The sequence below is a fragment of the Neurospora tetrasperma genome (genome assembly GCF_000213175.1).
Source record: "Neurospora tetrasperma FGSC 2508 unplaced genomic scaffold NEUTE1scaffold_1, whole genome shotgun sequence".
Lineage (NCBI taxonomy): Eukaryota > Fungi > Ascomycota > Sordariomycetes > Sordariales > Sordariaceae > Neurospora > Neurospora tetrasperma.
The window spans coordinates 5,253,854-5,277,625 of record NW_009799099.1 but is presented as its reverse complement, the minus strand read 5'-3'; the positions used below and the strand labels follow the sequence as shown (position 1 = coordinate 5,277,625).

At 30.2% G+C, this 23,772-nt stretch overlaps 1 protein-coding gene across 1 annotated transcript; it reads left to right on the top strand.

Moving 5' to 3' along the window:
* Positions 1–2,258: 2,258 nt before the first annotated feature.
* On the top strand, positions 2,259–5,979 carry NEUTE1DRAFT_107958 (uncharacterized protein; the record flags this gene model as incomplete). The annotated part of the gene is made up of 19 exons (XM_009850228.1): positions 2,259–2,277; positions 2,329–2,330; positions 2,481–2,503; positions 3,078–3,085; positions 3,179–3,306; positions 3,422–3,456; positions 3,828–3,845; positions 4,289–4,368; positions 4,537–4,541; positions 4,750–4,762; positions 4,909–4,917; positions 5,247–5,296; positions 5,362–5,373; positions 5,541–5,554; positions 5,585–5,637; positions 5,741–5,748; positions 5,831–5,848; positions 5,913–5,943; positions 5,975–5,979. The coding sequence occupies 19 exons, from the start codon at positions 2,259–2,261 to the stop codon at positions 5,977–5,979; spliced, it is 531 nt and encodes a 176-aa protein (XP_009848530.1).
* Positions 5,980–23,772: the final 17,793 nt, after the last annotated feature.

Here is a 23,772-nt window from a genome sequence, read left to right as displayed (position 1 = left end):
AACGACGAGGGTAATAATAAAGGTAAATTGGTTTTAATCCTTAGGTATCTTAGTTAATTACGAATTAATAATTTCTTGTAGGTATTATTGATTAAGATCTTTTCGATAGTATAGATATTGTCAATATTCGGCGTAGATTCGAAAATCTTATAAACGTAAACGACGTTCTTCCTACTAGGTTTGACGAAGAATAATCACAATTTAACTTCATTTATTACGAATGGGAATTTGATTGAGAAATATAAAAACTAGAGACTAGTATATTTGAAAAGGATTTTGTGGATGAATAGGTAGCCGAATAAGTCGATTAAGAACCGGGAGTAGATATTCCATAAGGTACTATAACCCGTAGCCTGATTTTTAATATATTGGAATTAATCTATTATTATTACAATCGATACGAATATTTATTAGATTATTACTTAATTGTTAGCTTATATACTATCATTAATAGGCGCTTATAGAAATAGAATAAAGTATGGGTAGAAATTCTAGGCATTTTGTGTAGCTAAAACGGTACACCTATAATCGATATTTAGCGCCTACTAAAATAGTTGGAGATATTGAAAAATTGTACAATACGACGGTTACTATTACTACATATGCGTATGGCTAAGGTCCTATTATAGACTTTAAGGATAAAAATAGAATTGGCGAGTTGGAAAAAGCAATAATAGTAATAGGAACAATAGGAACAATAGGAATAATAGGAATAATCTGAATAATAGGAATAATAGGAATAATTTGAATAAGGGGGTAGAGCTAATTCTAATCCTTCTATAGTTTTAGGACCCCTGTATTTTATAGACTTATACTCCCTCTTCCAGGCCTTCCTTAATTCGGATACTGCTTTAACAATACTATATATAGGTATAGTATACTTTATGGATAATCTAATAGAATTATACTATATATTATACTGGTTATTGTTAATTCGAATAACCTTTGGCGAGTATGATTATTTTATTAGTAATTCGGAAGATAATAGCAAAGCTATATTTTCTTCGGATTTTATCTACTTTTATTACTGTAGAGAGAGTGGTAAATACTATTATCGCCTATTAGAGAATAATCTTAACTACCGTATTTATATTGGCTATATTAAAATTATAAGGAAGAATTTCACATTGGATATCAAGGAGTATGCTGGTCAAATTACTATAATTGTTAACGAGTGTTTAGATATTAACCTCCTTTTATTGGACGAAGAATTTCCTAGTCTTAGTACTCACTTCCAAATCGGTTAGGAAATGCACTTTGAATAGTTTGAATTAGTTATACGGTTCGATTAAGAGTATTAGATTGTTTAGAAATAGACTAACTAGTTTGTACCCGTTATTATTAATTACTTTAATAGTAATATTTTGGATGATCTTAGTCTATTGGTATAGATGGGAAAGAGGGAAAAAAGGCGCTTTGAAAAGTATACGATAGAGTTAGATATTGAATGGGAAGATAAGTATTTCTTTGTTCGTTGTGTCCTAGATTAAATTAGTTAAGATGACCCCGATGGATTCTAAATTGAAATTAATTTACTAGAATTTGCTAAGACTACTAAATTTAAGATATTTCCCTTTGCTTTTATATTATTATTTCGGGTATAGTTAGAAATTAAAGGATTCGGCTGCGAGACTTTCGAGGACTAATGGGATAGAGTTTATAGTAGCCTTAATATTCTTAGTTGTCCTATATTAATATTTATTAATGGATTCAGTATTTATCATAATATTTACTAATTTATGATAGGGGTATATTAGTCGCCTGCTGGGCTACTCTACAATATTCGAGTTCGGAATGTTAATATATTCCCTATTGTTTTAGGTCCTTATAATTCGAATTTTAACGACGTTGTAAAAGTTCTAGGTTATTTAATACCCCTAGACTAAGGTATAGTTATAATGTAGGTGTAGGGACAGCTAATATTAGTATTGGTATTTATATTTTGCTATACGGGTGATATGCTTTAATAAAACTAGAATACGGGTGTAGTTAGCATGGCTGGCTATAGATTCTATTGTTTTTACTATATTAGCCCCGATTATATTATTAATAAGTAAAATATTTTGGAAGGTTTCCGGTTCGAAATCAATTAGCATTATTATTAGTATATATAAATACGATACAAAGTCGATATTAATATAATTATTAAAGGCTATTAGGTTATATATTGAATTTAATGGGGTATTAGTCTAAGTCGCCCTATATTATTCGACCTAATACTAGCTTTGGATATTATTTTAACCCGCCCCCTTAACCTAATGTATTTCGAATATAAGGGTATTATAGTTGAAACCTATAAAATACTTTTAAATATCTTCCTAATATTAGAGGTACGAACCGAATATAGCTGTACTATATAGTATTAGCTATTTCCTTCCGGTTGGTCTTTGTTGCCTTTACCTATTTCCTACCTTTTAAATTATATTTCAACCGATTATACTAATTAGTCTATTATAATACTACTACTATTTGTAGCATAGCTTCGTAAAGAGTATATCGAACCGTATGTATAGGAAGCCTGGAAATCCGTTATATAACCAGACTATGGAGATAACGAGGATAATACAACAGATATTCGATTACTCCTTGGTTTTACTAGAGTATTAGCCGCTATAACTTAGAGTAATTGTATATTAATGAATATTAAGAATACCATTTCCGAATATAGTAAAATAGACTATTATATTCTAGCTGCTAGAAATTGGTATACAAAATTGTACTATACTATAATAGAGGCTACCGCCAATAATCCGAGGTCGATAAATATATTTAGATCCTATACCCGGCTAAATTAATTACCTTCCTAATTATTATTTCGGTGATTATTAATATCGGGTACTACGAGTATAGTAGTAGCGAGCGGCCTTAATAATGAAGATACTAATAATATTATGGTTAAAGACAAAGAAGGGGGTGTAGTAGCTACGGTTATTATAGAAGTAACTACCCTTCTTAAATATGCCCGGAAATATATTAAAAAAGCGCCACATCCTAATATATATTGAGGCGTATATTATACTAATCTTTAAGGATACTACGGCCCCCCTAGTCTTCTTAATATATTAATTGAAGAAAAGTATTATAAGTAAGTTCAAATCCTATAATTCTGAAATTCAAATCCTATAATATATACCTATAGTTACCCCTAAATTAAAGTCTTAGCGCCCGTTAGGCACAGGCATAGGCACAGGCACAGGCACAGGCACAGGCACAGGCACAGGCACAGGCACAGGCACAGGCACAGGCACAGGCACAGGCACAGGCACAGGCACAGGCACAGGCATAGGCACAGGCACTAGGGTATTAGTACGTAATATAAGCTACGAATTTGATATATATTATTAGTGCTAAGATGATGGCGGATGTTAAATTAATTATATAACTAAATATAATTGAATTGAATAATAAACGATTCAAAAAGATAATAGAGACGATTAACAGCCGAGATGTTGAATGGTAGATCCTTGAATAAGAGCGTATTATTTACACTATCCGATTTGTACTACTCAATTCGTTTTCCAACGATACTAAATTGATAGTTTAAATTAACTATATTATTAGGGAAGCCCCCAATCTATTCGATAGTTTAATTTATAAAGACGAGAAACAGCTTAGTATAAAAATAATTAAGCTAATCTGTAAGGAAGCGGAATTTGATATTTTAAATTCTACTAACGATATATATATTCGGCCTACTATTATTGGCAAATTAAAGGATATATGGCGAATTTACTACCCTATCGCTAAGTTTTATCTATCATTGTGCGCTACTTTAATATCTAATCTATTCTATCGTACCTTATCTAGAGTATATAATTTAATCATAGTATCCCTAGTATTCTAAGGTTTGTGGCGGGTAGTATATAGTATAGTAATAGGGTATTATTTATAAATAAGTACGTATTATTCCTCTATTACGTATTACCCTAATAGATCTCCTATCCTATAGGCCTATACCTATTCCCCTACTTATACCTCTATACCGAAATACCGAGCTCCCCGAGCGCTAGCTGTTAGATATTGGAATAATTATTAATAGTATTTACATTAGGATATTAATATAGGAGTTTAAATACTATACTCAATGTAACGCACATATACGGCTGGTATAAAGTCGGTATAAAGTCGGTATATGTTGATAAATTGGTATAGATATATATACTTTATAAATACGCCCAATTACTAATATTACTAAAATTATCCTTAGGAATACGCTTAAATGCTTATTATAAACCGAAATCGGGAAAAATGGCTAATAAAGGCTAATATCTAGCTTGTATTCATATAGTACCCTTCGATATTATACTTTCGGTATCGGTAACTACGTTAGATACCGCCGCCCCGGCGCCGGCGACGATAATATCGGCCGTATCGACTATATCTTTATATACGAGTAAAAGTAGTATAATAAACGCCGTATCTTCCTTGTATTGACTAGAATAAAACCTACTACTTATATTAATCTAGTATTTGAATTGCCGCTTGTCGGAGATATAGGCTAGCCTCTAATAATTAGTTTGCTTACGATGCTTATAGATAGGGTATATATTATAGATATTTCGAAAGTTTACGAATAATACGGCGGCTATTAACCTCGCTGGGTCTTAATGGATTAGGATATTATATAAATGTAGTTATAGTAGGCCATTATCTTCGTTATTTTATATTCGGTATACTAATATTAAGAAGATTTATAGTCTATTTATTAGGTTAGATATTATAGTATACTTAATTACTTTACAATTATAGTTTAGAGGTGGTGGTAGATATTAATTGATATTAATACTTTATAGTATTTAGTAATAGAAACGATCAATATGTATTACTTATTCAATATATAGTGCCCTTTCTGCTAATAATTAAATTCCTTCGTATTGTCTAATTGTAATATAAGTAAATGGTATATAGTGACTAATAGTAATTTATATGTTGGAAGTCTATCTATATATATACTAACCCTTGAATAGATATATTAATTATAGAGTTCTAGACTAGGGTATTGTATCTTGTTTATTGTATTATTTAATTGGATTACTCAAATTAATGTACAAGCGCTGAATTTAGAGATTTCTAAACTAGGTTATTATATTTCGTTATTGTATTTCGTTTATTGTATTGTTTAATTGTATTGCTTTAAGTTAATGTACAAATCCCTCTATTAAAATTAGAGTATCGTATTGTATTGTATAATTTAACTGTATTATAAATTTAATTTATTGTACTACTTAAATATATTACTGCCTAAGCCGGCGTGTGGCGCCGCCCGCCCGGTAGCGCGGGTATTGGGCCGGGAGGTGTAGGTGTAGGCGTAGGTATAAGTATTAGGGTCGGGCGCTAGGCTAGGTACTTGACCGTGCGTAGGTAGGCGGTAGGGTAGGCGGCAGGCAGTAGGTAGATTCGTAGATAAATACAGCTCATATACCTCATTCGCGACTTCCCTTCTTAATTTTTCTATATGTGAGTCTCTATACTCATTTAGTATCTGGGAAGGTACAATATCAATTTACCGTAGGAGATCAACTTACTGTACAGATCTATAGACGGTTTATGTACGGTAAGCTGGACTGTACAGTAATGGGTGTAGCTTACGGTCGGCTGACGGTAAGCTGATGGTATCCGGCTCTGGGGGTTCCGCAAGTAAGTACTTTTTGTATTGTAATAAAACTATTAATCTATACCCTTAATGTACTTTCTTCTTATTGAAGTTCGCGATTATAAATACGCTTATTTTCTTTCTTAGTAAGTATAGTATATCAGTATTTATCTATTGTAGCGTATAAACGGCCGTTTCTAATAATAATAGTATTGTTGTGCTTTAATAAGTAATTAGTATTATGAGAGTTACGTAGTATTTTTTTAATCGCTTCCTCTTTGCGTTTACGCTTAAATTTAACCTCTCTTACAATTACTAGATTAAAGGTATTGCTAGCTTTATTTCGCTTAGTAAGTACGTATAAAACTATTAATAATATAGCGTAATTACCCTTAATTATAAATAAAATTCGTTGATTGATATAATTATTATACTCTTCAATAGAAGGAAGGTTGAGCGCTAGTGTAATTATACTACTCTAGTCTATTTAAGGGCGATCCTTTTATTTTGGTATAGAAGGCTTTAATATAGTAGGAAGCTTGCTTACTATAGTAATAATATTTATAATAGGGGGATTGCTTAGTATAATAGCCTTATTTAATAGTTCTCCTAGTATACGACGTTATATTTTCTCTATTTTTATCCTAAGATTAATAAGCCCCTACTTAATAAGACGAGTAATATACTTTCGTTTTTATTTGATATATCTGTTATTTGTTGACGAGGTTAATGGATTGTAAAGGTTTGAAAGTATAAGATTAGGGTTTAAAGGATTCAAATTAGTACGCTCTTAAATAGAATAGACGTTCTTAGTTTTTCTTACCTTCTTACGTACTATTTTTTAATTATTAAGAAAGTCTAGCTTATTATAGTTAATATTATTAAAGGCGAGCTTTTCACGTATATCAATTTGATGAAAGTGTTTATAGATTTAAAAGATCCTAATATTGAAAGGTTAAAGGAAGTATATTGAATGGGGGCGTAAGAAAAAGAGTATAGTATTATTCCTCCTATATTGCTTATAGAATTTAATAGTATAGTAACTATTGTAGTTATCTAATATCAAGACTCGCCTCTCCTCTTTATTGAGGGGACGAGAGTACTCCTCCTAGTATTTAAATTAATTAAATATATACTAATTATCTATATAACTTCGTAGAGAGGTAGTAATGATTGTCCCGTAGTTAAGGGAGTTATTAATATATTTGTATATAATATTAACGCCGGGAAGTAAAACGAAGGGAGGGATAGTCCGGCTAGATATAGAAATAGTTTTAAAGATAGTAATAAGAATCCTTTACTTAGGGTTAATAGATTGTACTTCGGTTATTTTACTACAAATTTATATATAATAGGCCTTATTTATTATACCGACCCTAAAACTAGATTCGTCCTTATTCTATATATTGTTTAGTTTAACGTTGTATTTAGTAATAGTATTATAGAAGAAATAAAAGACCTCTTCTATATTTACCTTGGTCTATGAAGCCTTACGTACCTATGCTACAGATTTCGTACGTATACTATAGAAGTCTTCTCATTATAAATGTTATTGTGCCTAATAAATTATAGCTCTAGGTATAGGTTTTCTACTACTATTATTATAATTGAATTTGATAATAATAGTTACTATAGATACTAGCCGTACTAGTATAATCTCAATACTTGATTAATTAGCTTAATTCTTAAAGTATTTAAGTAATGATAATACTAATTAACGGATATCTATACGTTAACCTAAATTTGTAATGCCAAATCCTCCTCTCTAGTTAATAGTTTATTAGGACCCCCGTTCCCGGCTATAGAATATAATCCCTTATAGCGGCTAATAATTCATTTGTATAGAGTTCGAAATACTTTCGCTATATTTGCTATAGTCTTAAATTTATTATTTCGGAATACCTTTATAGCGGCTTAGACTCTCCCTTCTATTGGTAACGTTTTCTAAGTATTGTTAATAATATCTTTAATATTAGAAGTTAAGTTTATAGGCGTTAATATACGGTATAAGGAGCCGCCGGCGGGTTTATAAGGTCGACGAAGTATAGCGCAATAGATAGAGGATATAGCGGCGGGAAAGTAGTCCAATAGTAAGATAGAGGGAAGTAATATAGTAGGGAGTTAGAGGGATTGAATAAGGGGGGTTGAGTATAATTAAGACCGATTGTACGTAAATATAGATATAATAATCGGTTTGGGTGCAAATGAGTGCAAATAGGTAGTACATATTCAGAGTATTGGGCAGTGCGGGGAATTGGGCTGCATACAACTAAAAAAATATACTATTAATTAGATCTACTTTTATTTACTAGTAAAATAGCGGTGTAGGGAGGTACCCCCAGTTTCCGGTACGAGTCGCTATTTATATACGAATCGCTATCCCTAGCTAGTAGCCCGCCCGCTAGTCAGATGGTCGATTTTATAGACTTGACGAGTATATAAAAGCTACCATCTTGTAAGCCCATCGCAATGGGTGGTCCAATCTATTGTATTACAATAAAATTCCTCCCCTAGTTAAATAATTCTATACTAAGTATTGCGACCTTATTCTTCAATCTAGTTATTGCGGTATAAAATACGTAAAATATTGAAAAAAACATCCCTCCGTCGGATTCCAACGGACTACATCCTAGGTAGAGGATAAATACACTAAGCTAATATAATATAATATCGTAGGCTATTACAATACGCTACTACGCTATATACTATTCCGTAGCCTATTAGTATTTTATCCTCCCCTATTACCTTATTAAGTCCTCATCTTATATATTTTCCCTTTCTTCGAACTGTCCGCCGGTAAATTATTATCTTTATATTTCTTAGCAACCTGGCTATTCTCTACTACTTTTACCCAAACCCCTAACCTCTTCAGTAGTCCTAGTTTATCTGGATTCCCGTCGTAATATTCTTTTAATCTTACTATTATATTTTTAAATCCTTCCGCATCCTACTATTTAGGGTTAGGATCTTACCCCTTCTATTGTACTTAGTATTAAAATTTTCCTCTATTGACCTTCAATGATAGGATCCTCTCTACCTTCTATTCCTCTACTTCTCCGCTATCTTCTTCCGACGGTCGTAATTCCCCTACCGGGTTACTATTAGCCTATTCTGATAGCGGGTTGGCGGGGTCTTTATATAATTTGTCCGTATAGTATACGCGTAATCCTTTCTATAATTTCGGTATATCATATTCGTACGAATACCCGACTATATACTAAATAGTATAAGGAATATACGTTAGGGGGAAATGTAACTTATCGCTCGGGCGGTTTATAAACTAATTCTTTCTAATAATAAAGACCCTATTCCCCTTACCGAAGTCTAGCTATCGGTAGTATCGATTAGTTTAGGTAGTTTATCGTTCTTACGCCCTTTATATTGTAGCTCTTACTAATATATTCGCTTTTTTTAGTATCTTTGCTATTTTTACCGCTTTTCCGCGTAATAAGCGCTCCTTCAGCGAAGCGTTTTATTCGTCCATACCTTCTTACTTTGCTACTTCCTACCAATCAAATAGTAGACTTATAATATATTCGAATACGGCCTCGTATAGTAATAATCTATCTAAATTCTCGTAGGGTAGATAGCCCTATATTATATCCAACGTTAGGAGGAAGTCCGACTAATTATTTTAATTATAGGATACGTACGGTTGGAGTTTTTAATTAATATATTAGTTTATAATTTCTATTTAACCGGCCGTTTATAAATACCCCGTACTACTTAGTTTCTACTTGATACCGAAGAGGCGCGGTAATTCTTAGGTAAATTCTAATATAAATTAAGGGCTTCTATCGCTAATTACTTACTTTAATAATCCAAAAATACAATACGGTCCCTTATAATACAATTTCATTACTTCCGCGCCTATTACTATATTTTTTTATAGTATATACTATACTAATTTTAAGAAGCGGTCTATCAGTACCAATATATCATTATACTCCCGCTTATCTTTCGGTATAAATTTAAAATCGATTACTAAGGAGTACTACGCTTTATAATCTTTATTGAAGGGTAGAGGGTCTAATAGACCCGGAATTTTATCGCGTAGTACTTTTAATAACCTATAGGTCCAATAATTATTTACGAATCGATTTATATTTTTTAATATCCCCGGCTATTAATACTAGCGGGTAACCAATTTTCTAGTTTTATTACATTCCGGGTAGGCCGTTAAAAGGCTCTTGTGAAATACCTTTAGTACGGCCGTATATAAATTATTATCTTCGGGAATTACTTATTCGCTGTAATAAGTTAGAAGTCTATTATTGAATCGAAAATATTCGTTTTCTTCGGCTATCGCTTTAGCCCTATATACTGATAATAACGTTACTTCCCTATTGGACTTCAGAAATTGATCTACTATTTCGAATCCCTCGGGTAATATTATAGTATTTATCTCCTACTCCTCTTCGAATTGGCCCTCTTTTCCGAGTTCTTCTATCTCCGTAATAAAAATTGTATTTAATTCCGAAGCGTCGGTATCCTTCTTATTACTAGTAAATATTAGGTATCTACCTTTTAGTTTTAATATTTTTATTATCCGTTAATTATTTCGCTTCTATACTATTATTTTTAATATTTCCGTCTTTCTTAATAAAGCGTCGGCTGCCTAATTATCCTTTCCCGGCCGGTATATTATCCTAAATTAGTATTCCGAGAGTTTTCTAAATTAATTAACCTATTTAGAATTTAAAAGACGTTTGGTATAGAAATATTCTAGAGTTTGGTAATTAGTAAATATTTCGAACTTTCTCCTTTTTAATTTTAGTTTCTAGATTTTAATAGCTTTTATAATAATTAATAGCTCCTAATTATATATAGGGTAATTAAAATTCGGTAAGGGCTATAATCTTTATATAAAAGGCTACCGGGTATTATTTATAGTCTTCCTCCTACTATTACGAAAGTATACCCCTATATACTCTATTAAACACGTTTATTTCTAGTTATATTTCCGTTTCGAATGAAAAATAGACTAAAACGGACGCTTCGAATAAACGTCTTTTTAATTCCTCGAATACTCGTTAGTACTCTTTATCCCAAATAAATATTCTATTTTTTCTCGTTAATAAGTTTAGTAGTTGTATAATACAGCCGAAATCTTTAACGAATTTTCAATAGAAGTTACAAAACCTTGAAAGGCTTATACTCCTTTTAAATATCTAAACGTCTTCTATTCCTTAACCGCTTCGACCTTCTCTAAATCGATTAAAATCCCTTTTGTACTAATAAGAAACCCTAGAAATTTAGTTTTCGTTACTTCGGATTCGCATTTCTTAATATCCGCTTAGAGACCCGCCTTCTGTAGTCTCAATAATACTTCCCGTACGTACTTTCCATACTCGGATACTATATTTGAAAAAATTAGGATATTATTAATATATACGTTATAAAAATCTTAGTATCTTATTAATATGTTATTAATAAATCGTTAGAACGAAGATAGTCCTCTATATAGACTAAAGGGTAATACCTTATATTTATATACCCTAAAGCTAGTTCTAAAGGTTATTAAATCTTTATACTTAGGAAATATCCTAATTCGATAGAAGGTTTATCGAATATTGCTATTTATAAAAATTTTAGCTTAATTAATTCTCGCTAACGTCTTATTAATTAAATGCAATAGGTATCGATCCTTCTTTGAGATAGCGTTGAACTTTTAATAATTTATATAGAAGTGTAATCCGCTATTTCCCTTTGGTATAAATAGTACTAGGGCTACCTAAAGTACTAAACTAGCTTTTATAAATCCTTTTTCAAAGTTTTCGGAGATATACTTTTTATATTTTTTAAATTCTACTAATATTATTCGGTCAAAAGAGTTAACCCCTAACTCTTTAGGCCGATAGCCCTCTTTAAAATTAATTCAATAATTAATACCCAGTTTAAAACTAAGGAGTATATTAGATTTAGCTTTACTAAAAACATTTAAATAGTTATAGTAATAAAATAGAACTTTTTTAAGAATAAACTATGTATCCTCTTCTTTATCTTCCTTAAAGCCTCCGGTATTTCTAAGCTCTCGTTTCTTAATATTTATTAGACCCTCAATTTCGTATAGATTTATTAAATAAACCGGGGCCTTCTTCTTTTTTATATAGAAGTTAAATATATTAGCGCAAATAATAGTTAAATCTATAGGGCGTTCTTTTATCCAATTCTATTTCTTCGTTAACCAATATAACCTTTGAGCGTCCTTTAAAGGAAAGGGATCTTATTATATTTTATCCTTTCTCTTATTTTTCTTTAGACGGGGGGTTTCTTATTAATCTTCGTTATATAAGCTCTTTTCTATCCTTGCTAGGGCCCTTTTTCGTCTATTGTAGGATAACGATCGAATTGGTTATATTTGAATTAGGTCTATTAGCTTCTAATCTAAACGCTCCTCTTCTATAGGTTCTATTAAGGGGTTTAGAATTGCCTTCTCTATATTGCTTAATACTGTAAACCTTACTACCTCTTTCAATTCGATAATACAATTATTAATGAGCTTTAAGCATTAGTTACTGTTTTTCCTTGTTTTATCCTTAGCCTCTATTAATCGTTCCCTTCGCTCTACGTTTCTTTAGAAGGACGGGTCCTCGATTTTAATACCTAAGTCTCCGACTTTAATATCTTTAACATTATATACCAATATAGTATATAAGTAATATACTAATTCATTTCTTCTACAATTTATTAAAACGTTATTTTTAGCTAATTACATCCTTCCTAAAATTATATTCATTTTTAAATTAGGAAGGATAATAATCTATCGGTTTAGGAAAGTCACCCTATTAATCTAAAGGTATCCCCGCATAACTAATTTAATTGAATCTAGCTTTACCTTTTTATAAGGGGTTATATACCTCGGATTAAAGTCGTTATATTTTTCTAAATATAATCTTTTCTTTAATTTACTTACAAATAAATAATTTATAATAATATAAATATCAGCTCCTATTTCTACCAGTGTACGTTGTATAATAGTAGATAATCTATTATAAACTATAATATAAAATACTAGGAAGGAGTGGCCGCTTCCTAAATAGCCCTTTAAATTGAAATTTGGATATTTATTACTAATTTATTATTCCCTCTTATTTATACTACTAATAGAAACCTCCGCTAGAGTAGAATTTTCTCCTTAGGCGTTTAATTTTCTAAATCCAAGTCTAATCCCGAAGTATTTTCCCCGCTCCCGCGGTTACTACTTAACTTTTCTACTTTAAAATTCGTCCTTAATCCCGAACCCTTGGGCGTAGTAGTAGCGTCTTCCTATCTGTAATTACCGCTTTAAGTATAGTCCGCTATTATATTAAATCCAGTTTCTAATATATTTATCTTACTTCTAATTTTAACTTTTTCTAAATACGTATCTAAGTAGTAATCTACTTTATAGTAATTAAAATACCGGTTCTCCGCCGTTAACTTCTTTATCTCTTCGAAAGTAGGTCGTTAATATTTAAGTATATTAATAGGAATATATTTTCGAAATTTCTTAAAGGGAGGAGGAGCTTTGGCTAGTTTCCTCCAATCCTCTTACTTAATGCTAGGATCTAATTCTTATAATAGTCGAAAGTAATTTTCGAAAGTAGTATTATTTTTTAGATATATAGTTTCGGCTAATATACATAATTCTTTAGGGACTTTATACTTTATATTACTTTTCTAATGTTCGTAAAGAATATAGTATTAACCGGCTAGGCGTACGAATACTACCTTAAAAACCTAGAACCTATTGGAAGGTTTTATCCTCAACTTCTTAAAATCCTATATAGCCTTTTCCTAAGCGTTATAATTATAGTAATTACTCTATAAATAATCTAATAGTTTATTTACAGTCTATATAGCCTCGGGGTAAGTTCTATTAAGGTAAGGAAGAATACCCTTAGCTACGGAACCTCCCAATCTCAATAATACTTCGCTAATCTTAGCTTTTTTATTTTAGAAATAATCCGCATTTACTCTCAATTTATTTCTCATTTACAAGATCTAAACGTCGAAAGATACCTTATTAGCCTAAGGATTATTATTAAACTTATTTATATTAGGTACTTTTATAGACCTCTTTTCTCTTTTCGGCATAGGTATAACTGGATTAATTAGAGAGAATTTATTAGTACTCCGAATTAACAGTATAGGTAGGAGTTATATTAGTAGTTGGCTATCGGAGTCCCCTCCTCCGTTTAACGGATTATTATTATCCAACGGATTATTACCGCCGTTAGGCGGGTCGTTATAGGTATAGATATATATTAGTTCGATTATTTTAAAATAGTAGGAGATAGAATATATTTTAGCTTCCGGGTAGCTACCGCTACTTCTTTTTATGTACCTAACCGTTTTAACTTTAAACTTTACACTCTGCTTCTCGATATTACGTTTCTAAATTATGATTTACCCTTCGTCGCCGGTTCCTAATAGTAGGGGCAATATAGTAAACCAACGGATCGTTTAAGTAAGGAGCCAATTTTACTTCTCTAGTATTTTGAACTAGGTTTTAAATTGCGGGGGAATTTTATTAATATTGCTAACGGGTCGTTTCTCTTTTAATTATTTAAATTAGCGCCTAGTATCCGTTAACACTATACCCAATTTAAAGGATTCTCGGCTAAGATATTTGTTCTCTTAATTAAATTAATAGGTTTAATTTGAAAAGTAAAGTACTTAGGAATCTAAATAAACTATATCCTAATAAGCCTATTCGAAAAGGGTTAGGAAATTGTATAACAAATTGTTAGCTATTTTGTTTAGTATTACCTTTATATAAAACTTTTCCTAAATAATTAAAGGTTCGAATTTATAAGCCTAATAGAATAGTTTTTTATTGAAAAACTAATATACGATATTAAATTTATATATACCGAAGTTGGGGTTTGTCTCGGCCGAACGCGCAATTGGTTAGAAAAGAACAATATTTTCGTTCTTTTCGTCCTTCTATACCTCGTCGATTGCATCGGTCTGGATCCTAACTTCCTCTACTAACTCTTTACAATTAAGTATAAAGCGAGGGAATTTAGTATAGGGGTATAGGCCTTATAAATAATAATTCCTTAAATCTAATATAGTAGTTTATATATTACAATCCTTAATTAAGGCCCCGGCATTTATAAGGGTAATTTCTATCTCTTCTTTTATTAAGATTGTTGGGTAGGGGTTCTAAGTATATTATTAGACCTTCGTATTAAATATATAGTATAAACGGTCCGGGTCTAGGACCGTTAGCCGAAAGCTTTAATTGGCGCTTAAATTGTAAAAAGCCTTTACAAACCGAGGGATTTTCGACGGTTTACTAGTACTAAATCCCTTTTTTACTAAGTCCGGTACAATTTTACCCTTTCCCTTTAATTTCTTTTAAACCTTACGGAATATATTCTAAGGGGATATTAATTCGTGAACCTTACTTAAAGTATATTCGAATAAATCGTCTTCTATTTTAGGGGCCCGGTAAGAAGTAGACTTTATAAGAGTCTAGGGACCCTAAGGATTGTAAAAGGCATTAGGTCCCGGAGTAAACGCCGCGTCCGGGTAGGAGTTAGAATCTATATTAAAAGGATCCGGGCTCGAAGTATCAGTACAACCGCTTAATTATATAAATAGGTTAAATAATTTAATAATAGGGCTAAACCCCTTATTATTCTAAATTTGATCGAACAGATCCGTTTCTTATTCGTAATACAATCTGTCGTCTTATAGTAAAGGAGACAACGAAGTTAATAAAACTAGTAATATAACGAATAGTAATAAGTTTGGGGCGCCAATGTTAGATATTATATAATTAACTTAATCCGAAGGGCGGGCGCTGGGGGGGATTAAAGTACTCACTCCGTTTACCGCGGTAGAACGTCTATCGTAAGACTTAATAATCCTTCTTATCCAAAGATTATAATAACTAACCGTAATCCAATTAAATAGATTAGCTGCTCGGTGCTCGCTGATTTACAGTAGGATATTTTAATACCATCCCCGGTCAAAGGATGACACTTAATATTATATAAAAGCGTGATCCTACGAGTAATAAAATAATAAAATTAGAAGCCACAAATTAAAGTAATATTAAGTATAAAGAAGGAAAAGGAGATAAACAAACGATAGCATTACTAATCTAGGCATATCAGCCAGATCTGCCATTCGTCGCCGCCTTCCCGATCCGTAAATCTTATCGATAAGAATATGAGCCTCATTCCATCCGATGTATTATAGTGCCCAGAGGCCAGTGCTCTAGGCTCTCGTCCAGCCATGCTATAACAGGTACTATACGAAAAATTATCTTAATTATAATTAATATACTATATTGCCAAATAAATTTAATAATCATTCCTAAAAATTATATAATTTCTTTATATGCAGCAATCTTATTGATTTTCTATAATACTTATATTACTTATATAATTACCCGGTATAAATACTTTAAGGAGAAGTTTAGTACCTTTACTTTTTATAAACGGGTTAAATAAATAGGTAATAAATAAATAGAAATAACCCTATTAGAATTAATTGTTTAGGCGTTAAATATAATTAAATAATAGTACTAAAACTTCAATACGTACCTCCCTACCGCTAAAAGTTCATATAATACTCCGCTAAAACTATATATTAATAATTTATATACCTAATATAGCCTCCCTTATATATATAAAATAGAGAGAATCTTTAATAAAAATAGGGAAGGTAGTATTTTAATAAATAAGGAGGATGTTTATCCGTCTTAACATTTTCGCTAATAATATATAAACTTTCGTTTCCCCTATCTAATTATTAGGATGTAAGGGAAAGGTAGGTTGAGGTGACTACAGTCGTGGCTATACGTAAAGGATATCAAATTAAAGGTCAATTCAAAAATATATTAATAGTTACAGACTATAATAAAGGACGCCTATTCGGACTATTTTTATATTTGTACAAACTCTACTCCGACGTAGCTAGTAGTTATAGAGCTCCAAACTAGCGTACCGCCACGATATAGCGCCGGAATATCCCCTTCGTAACCCTATCTTATCGAATATCCTAATACTCCCGAACTAGAGGTTAATAAAGCGAAGGGAGGTATCGGTTGTCCTAATACTTTTAAGTAAAAGCCTAGTAAGACGATAGAGAGCGTTAGTATCATAGCGTTATAGTATTCTATCCCTAGCGGTCCCGAGTCTCCTTCCGTGCCTATACCGGCCGGTTCCCGGTGCCCGAGGCGGTGGTCCTTTGGTATCCTAACACGAAGTATATAATTGTATTAAAGTAATTAATAATAAGGAGGAGGAGGAGGAGGAGCATACAAAGTTAACTAAATACTAAATAAAAAGAATTCGGGAGGTATAGTAGAAGGAGAAGGTCAAAAGTAAAGCGCCTATTGAAATATTTTTATTACCTTCGTCTAACAAAGTCTCTAAATTATTAAACATTCAGAGTATTTAAACTATACATTATAATATAAAAGCTTTAATACTATAAAAGTATTACTAAATTATAAATTAACTTACCGATACGTACCAAAAACTTATAAATACGTACCCCCACCAAAAACATAGGGCAGTTTAATTAATAACACCTAACAATAAAATTCCCGTTTTTACCCGCAAAATTTCGTCTTTTCAATACACGCAATATCCCCTCTAACTTTAGTAATCATTTCTTCTCCCTATCTTTTACACGGCCAATTATACTAATACTTTATACTAATATTTTATACTGATACTTTATACCAATACTTTGTACTAGTACACTACTACTCTAAACTATTAAATATAAATATTAAAACTAGGGTAGAATAGGGAAACCCCTTAATTCTATAAAAGTATTACTAAATTAGTATTATTAGATTAGTACTATCGGATCTGCTTACCCGCTAAAGATCAAAATAATCTACATATTAACTATTAAATCCCAAAAGTACGTACCTATAAGTTTTTAGTACGTATCGGTGAATTAACTCTAAATTATTTAATTAACGAAGTTATAGGTAGAATGTAGCTATCTTAAAGACTAGGATTTCCAACGCTATATTCAAAACATTAGAAATCCCTAGATTACTAGCTTAAATGGCCGGTATTATATGTCAGCTGTTATTATGTAGGGGAGGGTACGTGTAGGATTCGACAGGGTGCGAGGAGGCTTTCCCTTTAAGAAATTCTATAATATAAGTTTAGTTTATAGTAATATTATAATACTATTGAATTCAAGTATTATTTATAATGGGGCGGCCGGGAGTATTAATAGTTGTAGGGTTATTAAGGGTAGTATTATTATTATTAGAGCCGGAGATTGTATAAGTAGGAGTAGTTGTACTACTATTATTAAGACTGGATATAATACGTATAGGAGTAATTATACTACTATTAGAATTAAAAGTAATATAAATTGGGTTTATTGTACTATTAATATTAGGGCCGGAGGGAGTACGATTATAGAGGATATTCTTTATATATAATATATAATATTCTATCTATTGGAACATAGTAGTATTATAGTATAGAGTACGGAGAAGGCTAGTAATATTATTTAGGAAATTATTTTATACCAAACGATTATATATATACTTAGTAAATTATTAAATATTATAAACGAAGGTATTTAATTTTTAATAATATTTGGTTAGGTTATTTAATTTACGGTAATAATTATAGATTAAATAGTATTGCGGATGTTATAAAGATTACTAGGAATGTTTAATATATATTTGCTAATAGTATAAATATAGGTTGTAGTTTGGAGGTTGGTAATTAGGAATAAAATGCTAATTAGAAAAGAAGGGCGAGAAAGAGAAGGATATAGAATTTATAGGAAGTTGAAATAAGGTAGGTTTTATTAGTAATAATTTTACAAAAAACGTTGGGACCGGTAGGTTTCTAATTAGATTTTAAGATTGTAGTAAAATTCAAAGTATAATAGAAGTAAGGGATTTTATAAATAATATTATACGAATTAGTATAAGGATTAAGAATATTAGAAAGGATAAGTATATTAGTTTTAGGGGATTTGGAGATCCGGATTCTTACGAAGGATATAAGAAAATATTACGGGTTTTAAGTAAATTGGGGCTATAAAATTAGGAGAAGTTATAAAGCCTGGAAATGCTATTGGGGAGGAGACTTTAGGATTGGAGGTGAAGTTGATTGGGTTAGGACGGTTATAATTAGAGGAAATTATTTTAAAGAATGTTATAATAGGGAAAAAGGAAAATAGGAGAAAGTTAGGAAGGGGCGCTGTAGGAAGGATTATATAATTAGAGGAAAAGGCTTTTATATTATTATAAATATAGGTAGAATTAAAGGGTAGGAAGTAAAGAGATAGGGTAGAAGTAAATATAAATAGGGGATAAGGCGGAGGAATAGGGATATAGATAGGAAAATAGGATAGAAAAGTAGGAGGAAAGTAGAGGAAGGGGTAATAAAGGTTGAAATAAAGAAGCGGTGAAGGAAAGCGACGTCCCTAATTATATTCCTATTACTTTTATTATTTTAGTATTAGAATAATATAGCGAAGGAAGAGATAAAATTAGTTAGTTACAGTAGTATGTAAGAATTTTTATAATTATAAATAAAGTAGGAGCGGTATAGGTAAATTACAATTAAAATAAAATTAGGGGTTTTCATTCGGCGGCGTTTAACGCTATATAATTTTCCCTTCTAGAGAATTGGAGAAGGGCCCTATATTAATAAGGCGCTATAATTATATAATTAGGGTTAAAGAATATTATTATTATTATAATTTTAAAGGAATAAGTATCGGAACTATAATAAATTACTAAACGACGCCGAAACCAGAAACGCCAATTTCTGGTCGAAGAGTACTCCAAAACGAAAATTAATAACAGTAATCGATTTAGGAGGGTCGTTTACGTCCCTTACAATATCCTACAACGAATACAACGACAGTATTATATCGTCGTTACTAATAGCTATAAATAATAATATTCATAGGTTCGAAAACAGCACCTACAACCCGCTCGTAGAAATTTCTATATATAATAATCCCGAAACTATATTTATTGCAAAGACCTCGGATAAAATAGAGAAAAATAATAAAATATTGAAGAAGTTTATTATTAGAGCGAATAAATCTATAGACTACAATATCGTTACAACCGAGGACCGATATTAGGTTTAAAAATTATTTTTCGAATTCGCGTAAATTCGTATGAGAAAAAGTAAATCTATATAACCTAAAGTTAATAAAGTTAGAACTGACTAATTTATTATTAAAAAGGGTTTTAATAATTTAAAGAAGGATATTTTAAAGGAGATTAAGAAAGGTACTTAGGAGGTACTAAAACGATAGACCGATATTATAGCAAAAGTTATTCTAAGTAAGATTAGTACTACCCATTAATAATTATTTATTATCATTATTAGAAAGTTTATTCTCTCTAATTTCGAACGGTAATTTATTTAAGGAGTAATTATTACCGCTAAGTTTATAAATTATTTAAACGAAGATATAAAGACGGCTATAGCGACTGAGCTGGAAGAAACTAAATTTAATAGTTAGAATAGTTATTAAAATACTAATATCTAAAGATTATATAATTATCTTTAATAAATCTATACGCAATTAATACTAGTAAAACTAAATATAAGCTACGAAGGTCTTTAGTAAGGAGGCCTTCGTTATTATAAATACTATAAATATATTAGTCCAGAGGGTATTCTAAAATAGTATTAATATTTATATTATATTAGAGGTATTAATAAATACAGCAAAGGATAAGAATAGGGAAGTAACTACCATAAAAATTCAGCCTTAGAAAAGAAGGGAGGGAGAGAATAAAGGTTTATTCCTAGTAAAAATTACTATTTTAAAAGCAGCGAACTTCCTTTAAGATAATTTCTTCCTCTAGGATAGCGGCGTATACCCTTATAAACTATTTTAGACTTCGAATAACGTCCAATAATATTTTAAATATTAAAGCATTGGATATATAGTAAAATTCTAACGCTAGGAAGATATTCATACCTAATATAGTAAAATTAAATATAAAAGAGATAGTTTTAATGAAGTGAATTATTTATCAAATAAAAATAAATTATTCGTCTATTATAAATTATATAAGAAGAAGGGATACTTTATTTATAATTATAAAGAGTACCCCCTTCTCCGGAAAATTATTATAAAGGCGTTTATTGCGTACGCTGAAAGGCTACGGATATTTACCCCCCCTCGTAAGAACCCGGCCGGAAAGGTATTAGAGCCGGTAATAGAGATTATAAAGGAAGGTAACCTACTAAATACCCCTCCTAGTTTTTATATTATTATTACCCTAGAGAAATAAATTAGAAGAAGTATAAAGAGAGGGCGGCCGAGAAAAATCGTCGGCCCGACCCCCCGACCGAAACTTTTAACCTAATAAGGCCTAATAAATATATATTACTTATACTCTTAGAATATAGGGAATTAAATATATAATAGTAATAGTATTTATACAGTTATAATTGCCTTAAGAGAAGTAATACCCTGATTTTCCGTTAAAGGATTTATAAGAAGCCTATTTTAGGGTGATTAATAATTTAATTAAAAATATTCTATCAAAATATAAGGATATTATATAAAAGAGGGAAGCTTCTATTTGAATAAAAGGAGACTTATAATATTATAGCGATTTAGGAGCCGGGTAGAAATTTAAATAGGGATATTTATTATCCTAGGGGCGGGAAGTATTTTAGAGTTAGTTATTTAGAAAACGGAAGGGCGGTAATATATATAAATAAAAAATAGAACCTAAAGGATTTCGACATCGAGATTGGAAAGGATTGGACTATAATAATATTTAAAAACCTAAGGGATCCTACGATTATCTATTCTATTTATTTACCTATCCTAATATAAAGAATATTAGAATATTAATAAGGATCCCTACTCTTCGAATTGTTTAAAGCTAAGCCCTTATTTAATAGGAAATTAAATCGTTACCGTCGGGGACTTTAAATTCTATTATCCTAATTAGGATTTAAAGAATAGGATTAGCCTAAAGGCTATATACCTTTTTATATAAATATAACGTTAGAAGGTTAATTTATTTACCCTCCGTAGTAAATTAATAAAGTTTAGTAATATAATATAAGGAGAAAGAACTAGAATAATTAATTATATATAATTATGACCTAGGATTAAGGCCGAATATTAGGGAATATAATAGTACGAATAAATTAATTTAAATTATTACCCTTAGGGAGTTTAAATTTAAATAAGAAGAAAAAATAGGAGGGTAGAAGAGGAAGGTCGTTATAATTAGAGTTTAAATATAGTAAAAGTAAAGGAAGTAATAGAAAAACGGATTATAGTCCCGGAAAGGATTAATACAATAGAGGAGCTCGAATAAGGTTTTTATAAATTCGATAGAGAATTTACTAGTATTACGGAGGAATTCGTCCTATATTAGAAGAAAAATCGGAAGAGGAGAATAATTTAATAAATATTAGAATATAAAATAGTTATAAAGGAAATATAGTAGAAGTATTAGATATAATTTAAATATTAAATACTATTTAATTAGAGGGAGTTCGTTGAAATAATAATAAAAAAGAAGAAGATTATTTTAAAAATATAGTAGACTATATAATACAAAGGCGTCGCCGAAGCTTCAAAGAACCGGAATTAATTCTAACTTCTAGAGAAATAAGCCCGGACTTAAAATTATTATTTAATAAACCTACCTAAATTATTAACCCTCCGAATTTGTAAAAGGGTAATAAAAATCGAAAATTATAATAGTAAGGCCGAAATTTTTACCGATTGTTTCTTCCTAAAGGTAAATATTCTAATAGAATATTTACCAAATTGAATAGACTTAATAAATAGCGTCAATCCGATAATTATTAGTAAATTAATTATTATGGAAGATATTTAAAACGTCCTCTCCTAAATAGTATTAATAAAACCCTAGGCGTCGATTAGTATTCAAATAAATTTTTGAAATTGTACGAATAAATATTCTAATAAGCAATAATATATTTAATAACTATTAGCCTCCGATTTAAATATTTCCTATAATGATTTAAAAATATAAGAGTAATTATCCCTAAAAAGTTTCAAAAAGGCGCTACCTAAAAAAAATTAATATACGTATAGAGATTTATATTACTATTTAATAATATTAATGAAAACCTTTAAAGCCCTTATAACTAAGAGATTTATATAATTAATTAAAGAGTTTAACCTCCTGTCGGAGGGTTAGATAAATAACTAAATAAACCGATTGATAAAGTTTATAATTTAGGTAGTTACTAATATAATTTATATAGCCTAGAAATTCGGGGCTATAATATCCCTTATGCTCCTCAATTTAAAGGGCGTATTTAATAAAATTAACTATAAGTAACTTCTATATACTCTATGACAAAATAATTCCCAATATAGATTATTAAATAAATAATAAACTTTATTACTAATAGAAGAAGCGCTCTTTTCTTTGATAATAAAATATTTCGCCCTATACTATTATAGTAAATATACTTTAGGGCTCCCCCCTCTTACCTATCCTTTTTATTCTCTTTGTTACCGTATTATATTAGAAATTAATAATAATCCTAAATACAATTATAATTAGCTTTACAAATAATACTAATATTATTATAATGATTTATACTATTAAAGAAAACTACCGGACCTTATAAGTAGTATAGGAAATATATTTAAAATAGGCTACAGCGAAAAATATAAAGTTCGAAGCGAATAAAACGGAATTAATATATTTTATATAAATAAAGGTACTAAAGACGGAAATTCTCTAATTTAGGGATATAATATTTTAACCAATAGAATTAATAAGATTCCTAAGGGTTTAATTAGATTATAAATTTAATTATTAAATATATATAAAAGCAGTAAAATAAAAAATGAAGATTTAAATCAATATATTTATAAAATTAATAATAAAAACGTAGGGTTGTTCTTTTATTCGGATAAGGAAATATATATTAAATATATCTATAGTACTATTATATATAGGGCCTTAATATTCTATTAATTAACCGAAATTTATAGGAAATTACGAGGGATCGTAATTAGGCTAGCAAAATATCAAATTAAATACTTAAAAGTTATTATTATGGCGTATAAAACTATTCTAGTATAAAATTTAGAAATAGAAACCTTTTATTTACTATTCGACTTTTATTTTAATAAAAGAGTCTAAACCTTTAAAGAAAGGTTTGCCCGTATAGACGTAATAAAATTCATTTGAAGAACGGTAATTT